The 24,347-nt window shown below is 44.0% G+C and overlaps 1 protein-coding gene across 4 annotated transcripts in view; it reads left to right on the forward strand.

Annotated features, from left to right (window-relative positions):
- Positions 1-24,347, forward strand: part of SGCD (sarcoglycan delta) — a 307,428-nt gene that overhangs the window by 225,943 nt on the left and 57,138 nt on the right. For all 4 annotated transcript variants that reach the window (XM_030229318.2, XM_030229319.2, XM_018915521.3 and 1 more), the window contains one exon: positions 7,736-7,837. In XM_030229318.2, the coding sequence (XP_030085178.1) occupies positions 7,736-7,837 (102 nt within the window). The remainder of the gene's footprint in view (positions 1-7,735; positions 7,838-24,347) is intronic.

Genomic DNA, 24,347 nt, shown 5'->3' on the forward strand with positions numbered 1-24,347 from the left:
CAGATGGGCCCTTTTGCCATTTTCTCTCCCCTGACTGCAGAGGTAGCACAGGGTGATTTTCTGCAGTGCAGGCTCATCAGTTAATTGCCTGATACTGGCTGATTGGGGGCTCAGAAGTGATTAATTAGGGTGCATTGAAAATATTCCTCCCTGCCCACCCTGCCATCTCCTGGCTTCTGGAAACAGAGGAGGTGATGGTGGAGTAGATGAAGGAACTGAAAATGCACACTGACATCATGAGTACCCCCTTTGGTGGCTGGGGCTGCCATGGCAGGGAGTTTCTCACCCAGGGCTGGGGTTGGGAAGGTCAGTGCAGCTCCAGTCAGTGCCCCCACAGCCTGTAGATCCATCTGCTGGGATGGGATCATCACATGTGCCCTGGGGATGGCACTTGGGAGAGTGGTGACAGCCCTGCTGGGTCTCCTCACCTGTGCTTTGGGCTCTCTTGGGTGGTGCTGTGAGGTTTGGATGGGATGAAACCACAGCAGGTTTGCATGGGTCTCATCTCTTTGCCCAGACCTGGTGCTGTGCTCTGATGAATGCCCCTGAGCTGTTTTGGCATGTTCACATCAGACAGAAATGACCCAAAAATTGGCCCCATTTCTGAGAGCTCACCTTCAGACACAGCACAGCAGAGCTGCTGCTTTCCTCCTCACACTGTCAGCCCTCAACCTGCAGCTTCATTGCTGGTAGGGGGAGCTGCTAAATGCTGTGTTAGTCAGAAAAATCCTACTTCAGAGTGTAAGGACAGGACACAACAGGGATCCACTAAGATAAAGGGAAAAAAAAGAAAAATTCCTTCTTCTCTCTGGAAACTTCTTTCAGCACTATAAAGATGATTAGTCCAGTCAGCCTTGGTGTAACTTGGAGCAGCAAAGCCACAGAGGAATTTGTGTCCAAGATCTTTATATTCTGAAAAAAGAAGTGTTTGTTTTATTCTTCATTTTGTGATTGACAGATTATTATAGTTAAGGAGCATTAGGCCATACTTTGTAAGAACTCTTTCTGCACCCTCTGCATCAGTGGGTTTCTGTGCTGATTTCATTATTAAATCACTGCATTAGAAGACTTCTTGTTCCTACAAGTATAAAAATCTTTTTTTCCCACTTCTGAGTGAGCACAAATTTGTGCAGGATGGGACTTTTCTCTTTTAGTTAGCATAATTATGGTAATGAGCTGGATTAAAAAAGATGGAGAATTCCAGGGACACATTTGGAATGTGTGTTGATGGTAAGATGTGAAACCTTACTGTTTGTCTTGGAGAAAAAAAGCAGAAAAGTGCTCAAGAGAGTGTGGCTCATTTCATAATGCTGCAGTACCAAAGTTCTCTGTAACAAGGAGTTGGAGGGGTGAAAGCCAAGTTTCCATCTTTTCCCTGCTGTACCAGTGGAAAGGGAAATTATAACCTTAGAGGGAAATTCTGCTTATGATGGTTGAGTTGTAGGAACAATGCTGGGATTCATAATCATTTCTCCAGAAATCTGCTAATCTTTTTCCCTGCAAAATGTACTCTCAGGTGGGGTGGCTTAATTCATTGAAATCCTGCTTTTGTGGTGCTACACCTGACTATATTTTGCATGAGCTCACTTTGCTTTGGAAAGAAATACCTCCTGCCTAGAGTAATTCCAGCACTATGCAGTAAATCCAGAGCTGAGCTTTCTTCAAGCTCTGGCTGAAGGATTTGTTTAGAAATTGTTCCAACACTGGTTTGGAATTGTTTCAAGGGGTGAGATTTAGTTGCTTTGGTTGGTTGTAACTTACTTGAAACAGTAATTGGAAAACCACCTTTGAGCCTGTTCTTCCTGTTCATTAAGACTTTTCTCCTTAACTTCCACCAAAGCAAATTTATCAAATTTATTTATTTATTTATTTATTTATTTTCCCTTCCACTTGAGCTTCATGGGGCTCTCTGAGTCTCTTTTGTCATGGATGGTTGGCTCTGGGGAGCACCTGGACAGTGTGGAAGGAGCAGACAGAGGAGAAGGGTGCTTTGGGGATGTGCACCTGGAAATCATCCCTAATGCCCTCCCTAATCGTGTGAGCCTGATGGGAATGAAGCCAAGATGTTCTGCATCAGATCTCATTGCTGTGGCTGGGGTGTCCTCTCAGTTCTTGTGCTCTTCTTGCTGTATCCTCTTCTTGTTTTCTACCTCTGTTTCTGCAGTCAAGCAGAGGAGCTCAAAGCCAGGAGTTACCCCTGGAGAGGAAGGGCTCTGAGCTTTGCCAGGCCTTTGTTTGGGCTGAGTTTTACACTCACCATCACAGTGTGCAGGCAATTCCCTCTGCTTGCCCAAAGTTCCTTCCCAAGCTCAAAAACCATCTGGATTTCCTGTGGCTGTCACAAATAACTTCATACCCCTGGAAGGAGCTGAAAGTGCCTACACAGCTCACACTGCTTCAACATCAGCTTGCAGAAGTCTTTTTCCAGTGGGTGACTCCCACAGCTGGTCTGGGTTTGTTCAGACCCCTGTCTCCTGTGACTGATGGCTGCAGCACCAGGGATTATTTAGAGCTGTCACCTCACAGGCTGTCAGGAGGTTCTGGATGGAGCCTTCTGCAGGGAGCAGTGAGTTAGCTGATTGCTGCTCTTGCTACTTCTGTGATGCTGTTTTAGTGCCCTGCACAGCTGCAGGATTTTGGCTGTGCTTCCCCAGTGTCTCCCTGCTTCCCTGGAGAAGGATGAACGCTGTCCCACAGTGATCCAAGGCACTTGGGGTCACCTTCCTTCACCCCCTCAAGTCTCAGCAGAGTTTTCCTGCCCTGTGCCTGTCACCTTTAGAGGCAAATGCTACCAGCAAGGCATCAGGCAGGGACATCTGAGGTCAGGAAGCAGAGGAAGAGGGAGGTGATGGCAGTGATGGCCATGAGACCTCACAGTGCAATTCACAGCACAATCCTGGATCTGCACACAGGGATATGGTTGTGTATGCTGTGTATTCCTTGGATTTCTCTGCTGTCCACACAAACTTGAGTCTGTACATGAGGTCTCAAAGCAAGGTCTTATGCCAGAGGAAGAATTTTTCCACATTATCTCCTTACCTGTCTTGCTCTGGACCAAGCTCTATAACCAGATTTAATTTTATAGGACTGGTGCTGCTGGTAGGTGGCTTCCATAGGAAAATATTGCTGCTGATCCACAGCTGGATACTGAGATCCTTATTAAGATGATGAATTAGCTGAAGAAAATGAGGAGAAGGAGGGAGGGCAGATGCAATTAGAACAAGTTTGAGGCTGTGAAGAACTGGCAATGATGTGTTGTGTACCTGGAATCTGGAAACATTGAATATCAAGTCAGAGAGACAAGGACAGCAGAGATATCTTCCCAGGAGGGGGAAAAAAACGAGGTCACTTGCCTTTGCTGAGGTTTTTTTTCCTAACTTGGGATGTATTGAGCTGTGTAATAACTTGCACATATCTGGAAGCAATGCAGAGCACAGCAATCAATAATACAAGCAACGATAATCAGGTGTTTCAGCCATCTGACACAAGCAGTCTCCAAAGATAATTCTCTCCCACAGGACATTGCTGAACATAACTTCAGTTTATTCCTAGCAAAAAACTGAATGCTTACCTGCTGTGCAGAGACAAACCTTGCCAACCCTTCTCCTCCTGAAAACTGGAAAGGGATGGAGGTGCAGGGAAAACCAGTGGGAATCAACCACTGGAGCTGGTGGTGGCCAGCAGAGCTGGAGTAATCTGTCACCAGTGTCCTTAAAATTCTTAGAAAGACCTCAATAAACAGGAAATTTGTTCAGCCATGGCAGGAGAACAGAGGGAAGCACAGAAGAGTTCAAGGCTGCATTTTGTGTTTGTAAATGACAAAGGATCCTGGCCCAAGGGACACAGTGAGTGTGTGTCACTGTCACCTTGGTCCTTGAGTGGGTGAAGCTGCAGTGTGAGCCCAGCCTGGTCTCACAAAGCTGCCCATGAATGAAACAGCACTGAAAGTTCCCCCTGCCCCTGTGTGTAACCAGCCTAGATCAGTGCAGCCAGAACCAATGCCAGGTATTTATTGCAGAGGCAGAGAAAAGTTTGGGTTGGGAGGGACCTTCAAGACCATCGTGTTCCACCCCCTGCCATGGGCAGGGACACCTCCCACTATCCCAGGTGGCTCCAAGCCCAATCCAGCCTGGCCTGGAACTCTTCCAGGGATGGGGCAGCCTCAGCCTCTCTGGGTACCCTGTGGCAGGGCCTCAGAGCTCCTTCAGGGAAGAATTTCTTCCTAATATCTCATCTAAACCTACTCTCAGTTTTAAGCCTTTATCACAGCAGTTACATGTCTCTGGTTAGGGTGGCTGTTTTTTCTTATTCTGCTAGCTGGATCTTCCTGCTACCAGACTTGCAATTAAAAAGAAAAAAAATTTAAAAAAAAAAGGTAAAATTAAAGTAACCCAAGTTGTTAAAAAATAAAACAAACACAGGCTGGGCTTTAGCCACTTGTGTGGCCACTTTGCCAACCAAAAGGCAGAGGAGCTTTGGTGATCAGACACCATCAATGCTGAGCTCTTCCCCTAACAGTAATGCCATCATTCATAATTGCCTGTAAAAAGGAGATGCTTCTCAAGCTACCAAAATCCAAAATTCCTTTCTCATTCAGCATCACCAAAATGACATTTATGTTATTCAGGATTGCTATCCCCTTTCAACCCAGAGCAGTCAGCAATAGCACATAAATTTTTATGCCTGTCCAATACAAGGCACTGCATAAAAAGAGAGAGGGTATAAATGATGTAATTGATGTGAAAGTTTTTGCCATGCCCTCCCAAAAAGCAGAAAAATTCACTGCAGGTGGTGAAGGAGGAACTCTGTGCCTCCAGTTTGGAGCTTGCCTCCTGGGAGCTCCCACAAACCAGCCTTGTGTCTGTGTTATGAAGCCATTCACTCTGCTGAGGAATCTCTTAGTAAAAAGGAGAAAAACAATGATTTTCAGATGGCAGAGTATGAAATAATCAATACTTCTCCTTATTCACAAGCAGAAGAGTGGCAGATAAGGATATATACCAGTCACAGATACAATACTTAATAAAACATCTTGGTCTTTGTCACTCTAGGCAGTTTTTTGCCACATTTTATAGGTCACAGTACATGAAATTTCATAGGAACTTTCATATCTATTCTCTGTAGCAGAATATGACATTTATTTGTTATTAAACTATATAATTTAGGGAGGATGAAGATACTTTATCCAAAACAACATGTGAAGTAGTCTTTCCAGCAATGATTTCTCTCTATCTGTATTTTGGGACCTCTGTGTAATCCCGTGAGCTTCTTATTTTTTTTTAATGGGAAATAATAGAGGAATATAATTTTATAGTGATTGTATTATAAGAGGCCAAGATATTAAACTCGGGGCACAACCTTTGCTTGTTTTTTCACCTGCTGAGCCAGACTGTCACCACACAAAACTGTCAGCTTTTATCATGAGAAACATGAGCAGTGGGGGGTTAATTGTGGTAAGTCAGTGCTGAGCATTGATCCACTCCCTAACATCTGGAAGTCAGGAGAGGATTTGTGGGGGGCACAGCTTTTGTTGCTTCTGGCAGATGCAGGAGGAGGGAGAGGTGAATGTGGAGTGGAGGCTGAGAAGCAGCAAAGATTGAGAAAAAAGCATGGGGAAATGCCTCTTTCTCTCCAATCCAGTGGGTCTGTGAGAGGATTCACCAACTTTGATTAATCCAATGTGTCCTTGATGTTTTGGTTGTAGTGCATTGTCCCATTGGCCTGATAACCTCTTTTGGGGTGTGTAGGACCTGCAGGACCTGCTGGCTGTCTGCTAAACTCCCCTTATGTGTGTTTTTTATATGTAAAAATCCTTTGGACCATGTTTGGGAGACAGGGGGTGAAGGAGAGGACAAAAACACACAAGAGAAGAGTGAGATTCTGGATCTGTCACTACAACAGAACAGGGTTGGGAGTCATCAATATTGCCAGTTTGCCACAGCTTCAGTGGTGGCTTTAAAAGTGTCTTTTTATCCTTAGGTCCATGTTCTGGAAAAGTATTGCCTCACTTGAGCTGGGGAGCCAGCCCTGGAGGGGTCAGCACTGCATGTCCACTGGTCCTTCCTGCAGCTGGCTGGGGCACAGAGCAGCTTGCCTGACCTGCAAATTTTCTTATTAAAACCAGAGAAGACGCTGCTGTGTGAAAGCCCTCAGGGCTTGTAACCTTACTGAGATAATCTATTTTGGGGGGGAAAAAAAAAACCTGCAGAGATTTTTTAGCAGCCCAAAGCGTGTGAGGGTCTGTAGATAGCCGCAGTAATTCCTGCTCGCTCAAATCGCAAAGCACACTGCTATCAAAATTTAATCTGGGCTTTTTGGGGAGTAATCATATTTCACTCATTTTCCTCCATACTTCTGCTTGAGATAAATGAACCCCTTCTGTGCCACCACCAACCCAGAATTCATAGGCCAGTATTTTACATCTGTGGCTAACAAATGTGGGGAGTGGCATTTTATGACCCATCTCAGCAGCATTTCCAGCATCTGCCTCTCAAATTCGCTCACAGCCTTGAGTTCAAAATGAGAGGACAGCAGTCACTTTACAAGCAGCATCACCTTTGTTCATGAGACACCAGGATCTGGCAAGAGCAGTCTGAGCTTGGCAGGGAACTACCTGGGAATGGCTCTTCTTGGAACAGGAGAACCCCTGGCAGGTGAGCAGTGCTGCTGCTGAGCCGTGCCATGTCTCTGATTTCCATCCTTCCACATTCAGGCCTTTGGCAGCAGTTTGTGGAAATCTGCCAGGGTCAGATCTCCTCTCTAGATCTCCTCTCTCTTGGAGAGGGTACTGCTCCTCATCTGGGGCTGGAGGTGCTCTCACAGTGGGAGGAAGAGGAAATAGACAGGTGGGGTTTCATGTTTGCATCTGGATTGGAAAGCATGCTAGATGTATATCCACATACACGTGGTTTTCCTGGATTTTCCTGGTGTCCTCTTGATCTTCTTACGCCTTCTACCCAAGTGTATTCCCCTTTCCTATAAAACCCCCAAAACAACTGTGAGTCAGGCATGGAGGTGCTAGTTTTACTTCCAGTCATGGTGATTTCAGTCAGTTTTTTGCTCAAAGGTGTTCTTCAAATCATCTTTTTCTCAGAAAAAAACAGTTTACCTCAGTCCTTGCAAACTTTGATAATCCCCCTGAATCTTGGAAATAATACCTCACATTTGATGTGGTTTTGATTATAGATGTACCTGTGCAATTCCCTACTCACACTGCTTCTTACACACCCTTTCTGAGCAATTATAGCCTAAGTGAAGCTAAATCCCTCATCTTAACAAAAGTTAGAACTTTCATGTGTCAGAGGTGAAATGTATTTGGGTGCAGTTCTCCTCTGTGTGAGTGTATCTGTACAGATATTAATCACCCATTCTTTGCAGGGATTTGCTGTGATTGAGCAGGTATATTATTATGTTATAAAGGCAGGCAGTGAATATTAGAGTGAACAGTTCCTGTTAACACAGAGCATCACTGCCTCTCTGTGAGTAGAGAATGACTTAGCTTAAAGGAACATCTTTAATCTGTGTAAATGGTTTACTGGGGGGCATTGCAGATAGTTCTGAATAGAAATTTTTTTTTCCACAGAAACTGAGCTACAAGGATAACACAAGTAATTGCATTCTCTAGTGCCTCCCAGTGCTGTACATGTTATCTTCAATGGGAAAAATCAGCTATTGGCAGCCTGGTGAATGTAGTAATTGTAACTAATAGGGTTGTTTCTTTTTGCCTGTCTTTCAGGATGGAATGGGGAACCTGAGGATCACAGAAAAGGGTCTGAAGCTTGAAGGAGATTCAGAATTCTTGAAACCTCTCTACGCCAAAGAAATCCGATCAAGACCAGTAAGTTTTTGGGAAAGGAATGAGTTTGTTTCTGTAGCCCTTACAGAAAGAAACCACGAAGTGGCAGGGTGATGTGGCTACTGGATAAATTGCTTTGGCCATTGGCCTCTCTGTACAGGTGCAGTCTGGGGAGTGAGGCTTTTAGGGCTTCATCCAGACACTGCATCCAGAGTTGATACCCATGGCTCTGGTTTGTGTAAGCCACAGTTAAAACTCTTCCAGGACCTCTGAAGTTTCACACTGTCTTTGCTTTCTTTCGAGGTAAATCCTAAAGAGCCCTCAACTGGAGGAGCTGTTCTCTCTGAGGCAGAGGGGTGGCTCTGAAATCCAGCTCACTTTTAACCAGTTACAGCTTACCTGGATAGCAGAGAGGTGGTGCCTTGGCACAAGGGCCTGATCTGTTCTTCATTAGCACAATGAACCCATATTATGTCCTCAATCCTATTTCATGTTGGTTTAAAAATACATGTAGTTAAAATTCAATGCTGCTAAGAGTGGCTGCTTGACAAAAGGTGGTAAGAATGTTAACTACTGGAAATGAGAAAGAGCCCAAGTGTGATTGAAATAACATTTTCATAGCAGCACTTCGTTGGCTGTTGGTGACTTTTGGTCTTTCTAATGCAATCCTGTATGGCCCAAGCAGCTTTAAAATAACTGAAACAATTACAGAGTTTCCAGGAGCTGTGTCAGAAGATATCATCTGTCTTGTTTCCTGATCTAAAGTGTTAATTTGAGTCAGATACCAACTTTCCCTTTTGATAACAGTGGCAGATAGCTAATTAAATAAACTTAACATCCTTTTATCTTAGCATTTCAGTGCTCTTGTAGAAATTGGAACTTGGAGCATAATGAACAAAACAGCCAATACCATACCCCATTTAATTATTGAAGGTTGTAACCTCTGTAAGATGGCTAGGAATTCATTTGAACAAGCATAATCATTCAGGAAGAAAACTTAATAAGAAAACCTTCATATCTCTAAATGCTTTCAGCCCTGAATTAAAACAGAACCTGTAAAACCTTACATGTCATTCACCTTTTAACATAAAATATGTGGGAACCAGGTGCAGCAGTTGGTTTGATAAATAGGCTGACAAATCACTACCTACATTTCTTTTTCTCTAGTTACATTGATGGAAATAACATTTGATTGCTAAGAGAAGTGAGAACTACTTCTTGCTACTGGGGAGTTTACTGTTTTCATATTATCATATTGATCTACATTTTAATACCTCAGGGGGTACAAAAGGTGTCCCTTTCCTGGGGCTGTGGAAGTAATTTCCACACACCATTGACAGATTACTGAATGCCAGGAGCAAGAGGTGAAGGTAAGGCCTGTGTGTGTTCCTTGCTTTATTGCCCATCCAGGATTATTTTTGCTGTTAGCTGGAGGAGGGTGTAGCTGCCAGCCAGAAGCTCTGATCTGCAGGCTGGGGAGCTGGAGCATCCCTGCTGCCCTCAGGAGATGAGTCCTGCAAACTGTGTTAGCCACAGAGTTGCACAAACCATGCACTTTGTTCCTCTGACTTTTGGAATAAACTGGAATGGCCTGTGCTGGATTTTAGGCCTGTGCTTGTGGTAAACCTGGAATTATTTTTGGGCTGGGGGCAACAGCAGAGATCTTAGTGCATTCAGACAACTTCTGCTTTCCTGTGCTGTGTGTGAATTTGGCCTCTTGAAAGCAAATGAAAGGATTCAGTCAATCAAAGGTTTATAGTTACAGAATATTTGAAAATATTGTTAAATAATCAACACTCAATCTTTTTAAAGAACAGTAGTATGATCCAGTGTTGTCTTGAAGTGTGGTAGCAGTTCCTGAACCCGATGAATATTGTTAAAATAAGTGCCAAACTCAGAGCTCAGAACAGATGAACATCCATACTAATTCTAGAGTGAACTTCCCTGGGTTTTCAGAAGTGCATAATGCAGCTTTAAATATGTGAAGAGTAACAGAAACAAATATGACAAATAACATAGTAAAGAGCATCCCAGAAATAATCTGACATCTACAGTTTTTCATATGCTTAATTAAACAACCTAAGAGTTGTGTACAGTAATAAATCATGGCTTCATATAAACTCCAAAGACTTTTGGATGCTGGTTATATATAGAAGAATAAATTCATTTTTTAAAATAAACTCAACAAATTTGACTTCAGTATTGTTCTATGTAGTGGGTGAAGGAGCATTGCTGCCTGGAAATGGCAGGGAAAAATCACTTTTCCTGTAAGTGGCTGCAGTCCAATGAGCTCTATGCCCTGGGTTTTCCCACTCTTGTGTCTCTGTGGTGCTGCTCCCCATGTGCTGCAGAGCTGCACACAGAGCTGTGAAACCCCTGCTAAAGTATCTCTGAAATGGGAATTGTGATTATTCTTGAAAGCCTGAATTTGTCACGGGTGCCTCTTCTTCTCTGCTGCATCTCTTGAATCCCAGGAAGTTGGTAATTAAAATTACACACAGACTTGCTTTCCTAGGAGCTCTGCCTTCTGTTTTAATGATAGTTTTGGATTTCCACTTAAAAGTGGATTTCTTTTTCCAATTGATCTGTCTGGAAGGGAAGATGAAGGGTTAGAGAAAAGCCCTCCAATGTCATCCCTAGAGACTGCTGGGTGGGCACCTCTGAGCTTCTCTAGTTTGTGCCCTAAAGAGCCCTGCTGGGTCCTGCTCCCTTCATCAAGAGGAGCTGCACTGAGAGGTGCTTCTCCTTCCAACTGAAATTCCAGACTTTAGCAGAAGGATTGGATGGATGTGGTTTGGCCCCATGCAGAGAAGTCACTGACATGACCTGACCTTAAACCTGCTGCCAGCCAGTTTCTCTCTGCATCTGACACCCCCAAGATTTGCTTTCTTTTCCCCTCACCCACTCAAGAGTGACCCCCCAAATCCCTTCTGGTTTTATACAGAGGAGAGGATCTCTGTTCCTGCTGTTTTCCATCCCAGTCCTGGCTCAGTAGGACTGGATTTGTAGTATGGGTTAGAAACCTGTTTTCAAGCATCAGAGCTTGCAAAAAAATCACAACCTTGCCATTTGACAAGCTAAAAGTTTATCTGGAGGTCAGTGAGTGGGTGGTAGCAGCGTTTGCACCCTTGTAGCCTTCTTTTAAAGAAAGGAGATGGATGTGCTCCCTTTTCCCAGAGTGTTCAGGGCATCCTGAACTCCCAGCTGAACATACTGCACGCTGAGCAGTGTTTTTGCCTTGCATGGAACATGAGCATCTTGCTGCCTTTAATTAAGAAGATAGCTGGACCATGAAGTATTGCCTGTGTAAATAAAAGTGATTTGTACTTAGTCAAGGAGCTGCATTAGGAATTCTCACATTTCTTTACTTGCAAATAAATTATGAAGATTATTAAAAATTGGAAGGGTCATCTATAAACCCATCTGTAGCTCAGCTGTACTGTCACTCTCAAAATGTAGCTGTCTTTCTAACTGTTGTAATTTATTGTGGACTATCGTGTGAACCATCTGCTTGCTTATAAATCAGACCAACTTTGACTGAAAGTTGTACACAGCAGTAGAAACTGTTAATTTTATGTCCTGGAAAGTAGTGGCAACAGTTTATGGGGACTTCAGTCTTCATTGCCTTAATTGGAATAGAAATTTAAAACTGGAAATTTTCCTGCCTGTGTTGAGATGAGCTGCTGAGAAGCAAGTTGCTTGCAGTTTAGAGTCAGCCCAGATTTAGCTTGCTTAGTGCAGTTGGGCTGTTTTGAAGCCTGGCACATCCAGGTCTGTAAGGAACTTGAAAGGGGCAAGACACAGAAGAAGCTGTGTGCATTTTCCATCCAGATAGCAACAGAAATAAAATCCTGTCCTGTGATTACACAGGAAAATCCAGTGAATTACTTCTCTCAGGAGCTGTCTGACAACCAATGAGATGATAATCTCAGTTTCAGGAAGCAGAGAAAAACATTGCCATGATAGGATTAGGATGGGTTTGCCCTTTCAGTGCTCGTTCCAAGTGCACAGATAGGAAAGAAAAATAAACTCAGTTTGCAAATGTTTACACCTGGGCTTTATTTTTCTTACACAGAACACTTTTAGAGAGAAGAATATGGATTTGCCTGAGAACTTTGACTTTGCTTCAGTAAAAAGCACTTGACCTCCCTTAAGCTCTCTTTCAGACTCTCCTATTGATGGCTCTGGCAACACAGAATTAAATGTGGGCACCAAACTCTCTACCTGCTCTTGCACAGGTATAAGGGATGGCAAAATTCTCTGAACAGATTTTGAGGAGATTTCCAAGTGTCTTTATAAAAAGGTGTCGTAGTGTATGTCGCTGGTTTCATGTTGAAGGTCGGCTTCTAGTTATTTTTAATCAGTTTAAAAAAAATAGTTGAAAAGAAAAACTTGATACATCAAAGAAAAAAGAGGCAAAGGACTGTGTCTTTTTGTTATTTTACTTTTTGGGGGATGTTAGAGATCCCTGTCCTCCTCAGTGTGGCTCAAAGTGTCTCTCTGAGAGCACCCTGCTTGCTCAGATTGTTGGAGCAAACCTGCTCTCCTTTGAAGCCATGCACAATAACTGGTGACTCCAGTGGAAGGAGGGCTGGGGCTGTCACTAACACTTGGCTGGGGCTCTGCAGGGGCATCTGCTTGGCCTGAAAAAATCACAGTTGTGAGTTAGGGCTGATAACTGCTATTCCCTTTACTGGTGTTTAGTAAGTAAACTTAACCAGAATAAAAGCTACACCAGTGAGGACCTAAAATGTGTTTCTCTGTCCTTTGCATTCTCCCCAGCCAGTATTTGAATGATAACAATTTTAAAGGAAGCTTTTAAGGGTGATAAATAATTATTTTGCCAATGTACTCATCTCACTGTGTTCAGTTCTGGAATAGGAGTGCTATAATTTAAAAGCACTTCTGTAATGGATGTATTCTTTGGTATTATTTGCTCTGCAGGTCTACCTGCCTCCAAGCTAAAAATACTGACTGCAAAACAGTAAACCATGTATTTGGATTAAACAGGGACATGTGCCCACAGTGGGGCATACCTGCCTCGTAGCCATAAATACATATTTATAAGCAATAAAACATACTAATTTGGGTTAAAAGAGAATGCAGATGGCAAGATAATTGCAGCTTTGAACGAGGCTCAAACTGTGTAGTAGAAATGTAGCTTTTAGATAGATAGCATGAAAGAAGGTTGCAATTTTTCGAGGGAGAAGACAAAATAATTCCTTTTCTTCTTTTGTCAAAGTTCCCAGAGGAATAAAAGGACATTGATTTAGTTCCTGGTGGTTTGCTCTGGCAGAGTGCTGAAGGGTTTCAGCAGGTTCCCTGAAACCTCCACGGGGTGGAAATGAGGAAGTGCAGTTTGTCCATCACTCACTGTCCCTGCCTGCTCCCACCCTCCCTGCTCCTCCAGCAGGTCACTGTTCCCTCGGGACTGGTCCTTCAGAGAGAGGAATCCTCTGCAGAGTGTGGTACATCCCACCCTGTGGGAGCTCCTGCCAGCCCTGGAGGTGCTGATCTCCTGGCATTGCCTCGGAGGCAGTTCAGCTCCTGCTGTAACTTCAGCAAGAAAAGTCTCCCACCACCCAAGATCGACTTCTGCAGCACCTCCTCTGACTGCATCCTCACAGCCTGGTGCCCTTGGGCTGATTTTTGGTTCAGAAGATGACAAAAAGAGCAGGGTTGCTGTGGATGGCCCAGCCAAGGTTCTTGCAGCCATGCCTGGCCCATCCTGTCCTCCCTGCAGGGTTTGTTAATCATTCCTGGTGCACCACTCTGGCTCTGTGTTACATTCCAATGCTCTCTGCCTGCAGATGTCTCTCAGCTGGGTCACTTTGAGCCTTGCTTGCCCCACAGAGGTCAGCAGAGAGGAGAGCTGGCAGGCAGCAGGGGATGCAGGGAAAGAACAAGTTGCATCATTTTGGCAGAAATGCCTCACCTGATGGACAGATATTTTTGCCATCGCCCTCCAAAGCAGATTTGAGTCTGTGGACAGCAGTAGGCTGTGAGTGCCCAGTGGGATTTATAAAACTGATATTCTCTCCAATAATAAATTTTATTCTGAAGCAATGAAATCCAGAGAGCCTACTTGAGTCTGAACCTTGGCTGCCCCAGCGCTCTGGGGGCACTTAGTGGCTCTGTGATATTTCCAGTGTGCTGAAGAGGTGAAAGTTAAGTAAATTTTACAGCAACTATGAAAATATTTCCCTTTACCTTCATAGTAAAATTGGTGAGAAGTCTTCAGCTTTGAATGTTGCAGGGAATTTTGTAGGCTGGCTGAAGGACTGTGACAAACAGCATCAGGATGAAATCCTGCTGTGCCTGTTCCTGGTTGTTTCTGTAAGGAGCTGCTGTTGTGTGCCCCACATTGAGAGCACTACAGGGAACTGAAGTGTCCAACCAGCTTCCAAATCAGAGCATCCCAAAGATGTGCAAGAAAGGAAGCTCTGATGTAAACAAACTTTCAGAAATAACTCCACAGCATTTCAAAGCAAAAACATGTGGAGACTGCCTATGGCATTTTAGAAAGGATTTCATTAGATCTTGCTAACTTGTCGGAAGATCTCCTAAATGGAAGGGTAATGGCTCATAACATTTGTAAGCTTTTTAATTTCATGCAATATGAGCAGTGTAATCAACACCTACTAAAGCCAATCAGCTGTGCCCAGTGGGCTACCTGCCTCAGCTTTTGTCTGCATTTGCATTTTGGGTACCCCTCTGAGCTAACCCTGGCAGCCAGGTGTTTGGGGTTCCTTACCCTGACATCAGTGGAGGGCTTGTGTCCAGAAAATGGGATATGATCCTTGCAGAAGTGTCTGACCCCACAGGGTGCATAAGCACTTCATACACTCAGCCTTTTTCACCTTCTTGTGAGGGAGTTTGGAGTTGGTGTGGACAAGTTAACAGCTGTGGAGCTAAACATGAAGGAGACAGAGAATGTCCCAGATGATCTCTCAATGTATTTTGCTTTTTCCCTTTGAGAAGTAAAATTTCTCTCTTGAGCTGTTTGTGTGAGGGGAGAGAAACTCTTCAGATGATGAGTTTGTTTTGCTGCTTTGATCCCATTCCCACCTCCTCTTCATTCTAAACTTCTGCAGCTGGACCCTCTGGCAACAAAAACCAGTGATGGGCACCCCAGCTTAAAGGGAGCTCAGTGGGCTCTCAGCTTTTGCACTGAATTTTTGCCACAATCCCAGAAATTGTTTCTGTTTCAGCTGTGGAAAGGAGGACAGAGAACAGGAGTGGGGCACAGAGAACAGGAGTGACTCTGGGGACTGCATTTCTCTCTCTGAAGTGCACAGGCTTTGAGTTTAAGGATTTACCATGTCTAGACATTGCTGCTGACAATCAGGATCCTGTCTGCTCTGTAGAGGCTGAAGTACAAAAACAACTTCTTAATACTAAAAATGAAAAAGAAATAAAACTTGATGCAGTATGGTAGAGGGAAGATAGAGAAAAATAGAAAACAGAAACACTGAAAGACAAAGAGGAAGATCCAATTATAAAGAAAAATGATGTTTTCCTCATTTTCCAAGAAGCCTGAAGAGCAGAGCTTTGTATCTTCTTACACAGGACAGCAAACCCTTCTGCAACTCTTCTGCTGATCAAAACTGTTTGGGCAGGAAAGTTCTGTATTTTTTAGGCAAGAGCTGACAAGACAAGCTGTGCTGTCATTAGGAAGTGCAGGCACACAGAACTGGTTTTACAGACAGCTCAGTTTGTGGGTTCTTTGATCTATGACAGGAAAGCAAAGTCAGATTTTCCAGGTTTCATTTACCAGTTGCTATACCTCTTTGATTGTTTTATTTCTAAATAACAGATTTATTTGGGGAAGGAAGAACACAGGTGAGAACAAGAATTACTTTAAATTTGCTCCTTTTCTTTTAGGACAAATTTGCTGATGGTCTTGGGAAAACTAACTTGCTGCTTTTGAAAGATAAAGTACCATTTCTTTGGCTTTTAAGATCTTCCTGGTTGGAGCATCTTTCCTGTGAAAGCACATGCAGTAAAAAGTTGTTCTTGTTGAGGGGTGGTGAAAGAAAGCAGTTTCCATGGTACCTGTTTGTTTTGGGTTTTTTTTGCTGTTTCCTTTTTTCTTGATTTACTCTAGGTTTTCAGTATAAAATGCTACATGTCCATTGATTTCCTCCTGATGTGCTGGGATTCTGAGTCCCATGGGATTTTAGGCCTGCTTCCAGCCTGGCCCTAAAATGTTCTGAGGCAGGTTGTATGAAGTACTAGCAGGAGTCTGCTCTTGGTTTTCCCTCTGAAACAGAATTACCAATGGAACAAAAAGAAAACTTGAAGTGCTTCAGCTCCCAGTATTTCTTCCTTGTTCATCTATCCAGCACAACCATCCTTACACAAAACTGCAGGAGATTCCTCACTTTCAAGCCTTAATTTTTTTTGTCTGAGCATGAGTAGAGCTGAAGCCTCCTTGGCTTTTGCCTTTTCACCTCTGAGGTTCCCCAGGGAGTGTCCAGTGCTGCTGTCATCCAGGTTCCCCCAGGAATATCCCTTCTAAGGACAGAGGCACGTCTTCCTTTGGAGAACTCTTCTTTATGGTCTACAATGGAAGATTTTTTAAAAGTTTATTTCAAATTCAGCAGTGATTTGTAAATCACTGTTCCTGAAAATGTTGGGGAAATGCCAAGATTTTCACTGTGTCTTAGCTGGTGCAGGTTACTTAGTTGGATTCTTGATTAGTAATCTAAACCTAGGCACTTAAAATTGCTTTTATGACCTAGGCTTTTTATTTTCTCTTTCTTTCCAGCTGCAGCTTGATATTCTGCTTCTAGTTCCTTCTTCTCCCTGAGCAAAACAATATGTGATTCCAGTGCTTCTCTCTTGATTTAGACAAGGGGCTGATTTGTGATGGGGCATCCAGTGAAGAAAAGTGGTGAACATCTGATTCTCTGCTAAAGAACCAGCAGCAGCTGCTGCAAAAGCTGTGGCACCAGGAATTGGTGGTTACTGATTTGGGGAGAAGCTTTGCTGTTCTCTGAATCATCCTTGTTGCTCTTCACAGAGCCTGGGAATTCTTCTTTTTGATGTGCCAGTGCCAACTGAGCCTTCTTGGATGTGATCTGACAGGTCTGCAGCCAGGGCTGCACAGCTGAACACTCAGATGTGGTTTTTTCCAAAGAGAAGCTTTGTAAGACATCAATATTTAAAATCAGAAAAACAAACAAACTGAAGGCAGTGGGTTGATTGAGGGGAAAAGAGAGGTCAGTTGTCTGGCAGATCAAGAATTACTCTCCAGAAAGGATTTCACTTTTTCAGCCAAAACCCTTTGTCTTTCTTTTGATTAAGTTGATTGGTAAAAGTGTGAACAATTCATTATTTTTCTTAAAATCCTGTTTTTTCTAGGTGTATTTTGCAGGTTAGGAATGGGCACATCTTTTCATGATCTTAGAGCAGCTGGAATTTCCCTTTAGGCAGAATCACTGTTGTGTCCTGCATGCAGGTGAATGGCCAAGTAATCCATAATCCAAACACACACTAATTGCAGTGAGGGGTCAGGGGTACCTGCTCAGGGTCTTGGTGTCCATGGTTGGAAGGCAGTGAGTTGATGAGATGAGCCACCACAGGTTCCTCTGCTGCTTTCCATGGCTGGCTCTCCAGAGCCTGTATGCTCCTGTTTTTTGCAGAACATCCCTCACTCTGTAAATGAAATAAAGGCCACCCAGGGCAGTGGCCTGCATGTTGTCACAGCTGGCTTGAGAAGCACCTTTGATGGCATGTCTGCTGTTGCTTCAAGCCATGATAATTTATCTGGATTCTGCTACCTTGTGAAAACCCCAGCTCCTCCTGCAAACTCTTTATTTTCTGAAGATCCCAACTGTTATTTATAAGTGATGAGCCTTGCTGTTGGTACAAAGCTGGGGGAGCAGGAGGCTTTTTGTTTCTCTCTGCAACATTATCTATTCTGCAGCATGCTGGGAGGTGTAGCTTAGGTGAAGCAGAAGAAACAGGAGAACACAGGCAGGACCCTTCCTGTGCCCTTTGCTGGTAGGAGCCACTGGTTGGGTGCCTTCACTGATCAGTTCTGTTCCTCCAGAGTTTGGGAAGGACTTCAGGAATAAAAACACCAGCAGACAAAAACCTTTTCAAAAGAGGAGACAACAGTCAGGCTGAGCCACCCTGCTGATTGACCAAAGAGTAATTGGGGTCCTTGGCTCTGATATTCCTCCCTGGGCTCTGTTTTCCCTTCACACATCCCATTCTCTTTGGCTGCTTTTGCCATTACTCACCATTTCCCCAAACAACTTTCCTGTCTTCTTCCAGGCATGGAAAAAGCATCTGCTGCTTTTTCTGCCAGCCTGACATCTCTTGAAATCCCACTCCCCAGCTCCCCAGTGGAGCTGGTTGGGGATGTATTTTCCTCTTCCACAGCAATACCCTGTGCTCTCTCCTCTCTTCCCCCCCAAGCACATACTCAGGGGTGTCTGTTGACTGGCAGCCACAAGATCCATCCAATTCCCAACACAAACATCCTGCTCCTGCACCTCTGCTGCTGATCACACCTTTGCTGCTGTGCTCTCTCTGTGGGTACCTGTGTGCAGTGTGCCAGTGTCCAGCCTGATTTAGGATCTGGCCTCCAGATCAGCCCAATTCCACGTCCCACACTTAACTGCATCTGTCATTTTACCTGTCCAAGTGCCCTCTCACCTCAGCTCCTGGACTTTCAGCCTCTCCAAGGCAGTGGAGGTTTGCAGTTCTTCCCCTCTGAGACAGTTCCTGTCTGACATTAACTCACACACAAACTGTTCCAGCTCTGCAGCTCAGAGCTTGGCCCCTCTCTTTATCCTGGGGAGGAAGACTCTGTCTGGTTGTGCAGACTCACAGAGGATCCTTCTTAAAAGCAGCTATTGATCATTTCAGCAGAGGAAACAAAGTGGCTGGACTTCAGCAATTCAAAACCAGTTTTTGCTGAAGTTTCTGTGACCCCACAACCCTGTGTCATAATTAAAGCAGATAAATCACTTTGGTATCAGAGGTACACTCATAGGCCCAGCCTTCCTTTCCTTCCCTTCCCCTACAGGGTTAACTGAGCACATTTCTACAATAAATATTCCCACAACAAGGCCTAAATATGCTTTTCATCAATCATTTTACAGCTGCTTCCAACCTGTCACACCAGAGCAGGCGTTTACAGCAGCTCAGGAAAAAAAATGCAGAAACACCACAAATAAAAGAATTGAAATAGAAAAGCTGAATTTTCTACCAGGAATGGTCAGATAATCTTTCTTTGTGTCTTGTGCAGTGGCAAGTGGACAGTCTCCAATGAATAAATAATTGCAGATCCAGGAAATGAGATTATTACTCCCATGAAGCAGTCAAAAAGGAGAGTTCCCTGTGCCCTTCAAACATATTTCCTGAAGCACAGTCCTGCATTTACCTATGGAGCACAGCAAACCTGAACAACGGGGCTCATAAAGAAGAGCTTTTTAATTGTGACAGGAGCCCAGAAACTGAAACACTTTTATTGCAGGAACATGTCTGGGCTGCACCTTGTCATTTCACAGGCCAGATGCATGGGAGAGAGCTCCAGTGGGTAATCACAGAAGTGAGGATGGCTGCCTGCATCTTGCCTCCCAGCCCTCACCATGCTGTAATATAGTTGCTTTTGCAGTGTAATTGCTTTCTCTGCAGGGCTTCTTCCTATTGATTCTGCTTGTGTGGATTTAAATGGTTTGCAGGCTGTAACTAGACTCAGGTTGGTCTGCACCTCCCCTGCTCTGTGCCAGGCAGCTCACGTGGCAGTTCTGAGAGACTTCAAAGCTGGCTAGATAGCATCACTCCCTGGCCTGCACCTATGTATTTGATTGGAAGAGAGGGGCTGGATCAGATAAGTTCAGAACATCAATAAATAAATGTATTTTGTTTGGTGACACTTGTTCAATTTGAGTCTTTTTCCCAGGAAGCAGCTTGTGTTGTGTCATTTTTTCGGCGCGCTGTGTAAATGCTCTGCATCTGCAACTGTCAAGGCTGGTGCCATCCCCTAGCAGCACCATCTGCTCGCTCACAGAGTGCTTTTTGCACAGATAAAAAATGTGAGGTGTTACTCATAATTAGGCAAATCACATGCTGTGATCTGTGATTGATTTGGTTCCTGTTGCTGGTTACCTCGCATATGTCTGTGTGTCCATAAGCATTGTCTACATCCCAGCATATGGATGCAGATGAATCACAAATCCTTTTTCCCCAATCCAGACAGATGGAAATGTTTTCCCTTCTTCTTATTAGCAGCAGCTGAATTTCAGTCACACCAGGGGCCTCTGCTAGGAGCTTGCCTGTGTTTCGTGCTGCACACGCACCCCTAAGTTGGCATGGCCATTTATAATCTAATACAAGAAGCAAGCCATCCATGACATGCAGCAAAGGAAAGCTGTAATTTCAAAGCTGTGTTCAGAGGTATCCACCTTATTAGCCTTCCTGGAGAAAAATATCTGGATATATAACTTGGCATTACGCAGTGCAGTAACAGAATGCCTAAAAGGATGTGTGAGCATTGCAGAGCCCCAGTGTCTCTGCTGAATCTGACTTCTGGGAAATATTGCTGTGCTTTTCTTAGTAATAACAGTGTGTGCTCTTCAACATGTGTTCACCTCACTGACTGAGATCTTAATTGTTTCTGGTTGTGGTATGGTCCAAGTAGTGCTGGTGGTAAGGGAAAGTAACTCAGAAATTAGTAGTTCTGTATAGTTTTGGGATTGTCTTCTAATGTCTTCTATAGATAGTGAAGTGTGATTTACTGGCAGTTTAAAAAGATGTTCAAGACAGGCAGTAGGGACACCAGAAAGGCCATAAAAATGAAAACACACCAACAGAGGTCTGCACGCTTGACTGGAGTAAAAGTTACAAGCAGTGGAGTAGCTGTAGAGTTGGATGATTTAGAATATTTTTAAGCCTCAGCGGAGCTCTCTTCTTTTCTCTCCCTCTCTCCTGTGCCTACCTGCAGTGTGTTTACTTCAGCAGGAGATCTGTCACCACTGGACTCTGATCACAAGTAGGACAGCCCAAGGCAGAAAATAGGATATAACTTAGCACAAATCCACAGTCCTGCTGTTCCACCACCTCCTTGCAGACCAGGATCAGACTGGAGCAGCAGCAGCTGCAGCCTGGCTTTTCTGCAGAGGAATTCAAGGAAATTGAAATGTTTAGAGAATAATTGGTTGATTTTATGCTGGAGGGGCTGAGCAATGTGCTGAGAACCCAGGTCTGCTGCTGACCTGTTCTAGAGCATTGGCTTGAGCCTGGCTTTGTTTGTGCAAGGGAGAGCTGTTCCCAGGGATGCCAAGTTAATCATCAGCACGTGTCTGATCCACTCTGGGGTGTCTCCTTTGGGTGAGCTCTCAGTGCAGGGAAGAGCTTGAAGCATTTTCAGAGTTAGCTGGTTGTTTCACAAGTTTTGCTGCTCTCTTCATTTCAGTCCTCTGTCTTACCAGAGGGCTCCTGGAGCTGAACTTGCTTCAATGCATCAGAACTTTTTTCCAAAGCCAGTAATGATCCCTTCAGTCCGACCTGCAGAGTGAGTTTTGTGATTGTGCAGCAGCCTTCAGATGTTACAAACACCTGATGTTTGTAAAGCAGATCAGATGCTTCAAACCCACATTTCCCACCCCTGTGGATACTGAAGAGAACTCCAACATACACAGCTGCATTTTATTTTCATGTGTATGTCTGTTGGTTTCATCAGGTCACCTGTGGTTTTCCTTACATTATAAGTCAGTGAAGTAAAAAAGAAAGAACAGCACTGAAGTCAAGGCAGGTGTAATGCCTTGGAAATTTTTCAGTGTTGTTTTTTAATATCAGCAGACATGGTGTAATTTAATTTTCAGAAGAGTCTCAGCTGCAAAGAAGCTGATTAGGCATCTTGAAGAAGCAGCCAATCTCTCAAAACACTCAGTTCATGAGATTATTACAGGTATTCTTCTAAAGAGAGAAACCCCTAGATTGCCAGAAATACATCACTTTGAAGGATACAAACCCCTTTGGGTACCCTTCCAGAAGCAGAACCCAGTCATTTAGACCTCACATCACAGACCTGCCTTCTTTGCACTTCAAAAGGAAGAGTCAAAGGTAATTGCTTCAATGGAGCAGAAGGAAATTTATCTTTTGTTTCTATTGTTATTAAAATGAACTTCAAGAAGTGCCATGAAAGAGAGGGGTTTGGGGCACTGGACATAAAGCTCAGACCTGCACTATCTGTGCCATTAGAACATGTCACATTGGGTGGGACCACAGTATTTTCTGAGCTTTATGGTACTGTAAAGCATCATTCTGTGAAGGTGATTGAACTTTGCTTGCATAGAAAACTGAACTTGAAATATTGTTTTTTTGTTTAAGCATTTGAGGACTTGATAAAAAGTCAGAAGTTGTATCAAAGCACACTAAGCTCATGATGCTTCATTTATGTGTTTGAGTGCCCAGTGCAGGTCAGGGCTGTGTCAGCTTACATGGCCTGGGCACATTCCACTTGTGATAAAGTTTGTTTTCTGGAAGAAGAGGATGCAAACTACATTTTCTTACATCTCCACTGAACCTATTGCCTGCTTCCTAAAAATCACCATCTTCAGACACACATCTAGCACATCCTGGGGCATTTTATAGCGTTTGTTTTAATCTGTTTGTTACCAGTTCTGTTCACAGTTTGCTTTCATTCTGCTGTGAAAAGCTTACCCTGTCAAATCAGAAGTTTTATTAAGAAAGGGATTTAGTAACATGAACATTTTGTTCAGCTGTTTGAGGGACAAAATCAAGATGAAAAGAGACTCAGTGATTAAACAACAAAAAGTATGTTTAAATCATATTAAGGGCTATTTTCAATCTATCACCTAAGGATTTAGCTACAGGCCTTAAATTTTTGTGCCAGGAAGTTTCTGGGGAAAATCCTATTCTTGGAGTGGGGATCTAGACCAGAAAAAGGAGGAAGAGCTTTTGACATAGAAACAGTAATGGTTGGCTTGCAAGTTTAGCATGCAGTCTAGATTTTCTGCTGGTGTAGATGAAGGCCAGACTGCTGTTCTAAGCAGGATCTTAGGGATGGGGTTCAGATACTCCCCAGTTGTTTTTTTCCTCACAGGCAAAGGTAGATGCTGTCCAGTGCTTCCAGTTTGCTCTTCAGGAGGTGCATGGTGTCTGTACAATGTGCTGTGAGCTTTGCTGAGGCTCATGGTGGTGCCAGCTGTCTGATCCCTGCAGCATCTCTCATCACTTCTGAAGGGCTTTTACTCAATCTCCTCCTAACTCTCGATTTTAGGGGGGCAGCTCCGAACTTTTCCAGCATCAGACTCTCTCCAAAGGAATTTCTGTTCCCCAGGCAGGAGGAAGTGCACCCCTGGGGACAGGTCCTGGCTTTTTTGGCTGTGCTCACAGTGTGTTCTGGAGACCTCTTTGGTTGGGAGCTCCCTGCTGGGTGTCACACAGTGAGGTGTTCCTGGTGCTTCCCTTTGGAAGAGGAGCAGGTGGCATGGGAGCCTGCAGAACTGGGTCAGGGAGACTCATTTAAGGATGTGTGTGTCAGCTGACCAAAAGTGACAGAGTGAGGGTCACCAGGTCAGCTTTCCTGGAGGGTCAGGGCTCCTGCCTGACACCTGCACTAACCAGCTGCACACTGTGGGGTGTCCCCAGCAGTGCTCTGGGCCTGGCACACAAATCAAAACTACAGAGGTGGGATGCTTTTGTGGCTTTTCATTAGAGGTTTGCCATTCTTAATGAAGAACATTTCAGTGCCCTAAAATTATTGCTTTGTCTCTCAGTTATTGGACAATGAATTCTTGGTGCACCAAACCAGGAAAAACTGAGGTGCAGCTTTGAGCTGTCCCTGCCAGTGGAAAATGCAGTGCAGGAAAGTGTCACTGCTGTCATTGCTGTTACCTCATTTAGCTGCTGGTTGGATTTGAAGAAAGGAATATATTTATTACCCACACAGAACTTCCCCTTGGAACAGCACCCAGGGGTGCAGGCAGGTGAGTGCTGCTTGTGGCTGTGGGCCAGAAGCAGGAGAGCTTCTGCTGGCTGCTTGCCTTACAGAAAACAGGCTTTGCCCTCTGACAGTCCAGCTGAGCCCAGTTTGCTTCTGTCATGTCAGTGAGAGGTGGGGTTGAGCAGGACAATGGTTCTCTGAGTGACTTCTCCATAGACTGCTCCTTGCTAACTGAGATGATGCTGTCAGATTTTATTTCTACCATTTTTTTTTTTGTCAAGCCTGCAGGAAATTCACCATTTCCATTATTTCCACAAGCTTCACTTGGCACTTACTGTGTGAAGTCTGTGAATCCATAGGATCAGATCAAAGCTGTTCCTCTTGACCATCTGAACTACAAACACGCCAACTGTGAGGCATTATTTTTAAATTGCCTGTAAAAATTTAAAAGGATTTCCAAATATTTTTAATAATTCCCTAAAACAGTCTAAGGACATCTGTTAAAGTACTGAATTTCCCAGAAGACAGCAGTAGTTGGGATTGCTTCAGCTGCAAATTAAGGTTGTCAGTCAAAGGGCTTTTTCTGTTTCAGTCTCTGATCTGGGAGTTTTTAGCATCTCTTCC

The sequence above is a fragment of the Serinus canaria genome, chromosome 13 (assembly GCF_022539315.1).
Source record: "Serinus canaria isolate serCan28SL12 chromosome 13, serCan2020, whole genome shotgun sequence".
NCBI lineage: Eukaryota > Metazoa > Chordata > Aves > Passeriformes > Fringillidae > Serinus > Serinus canaria.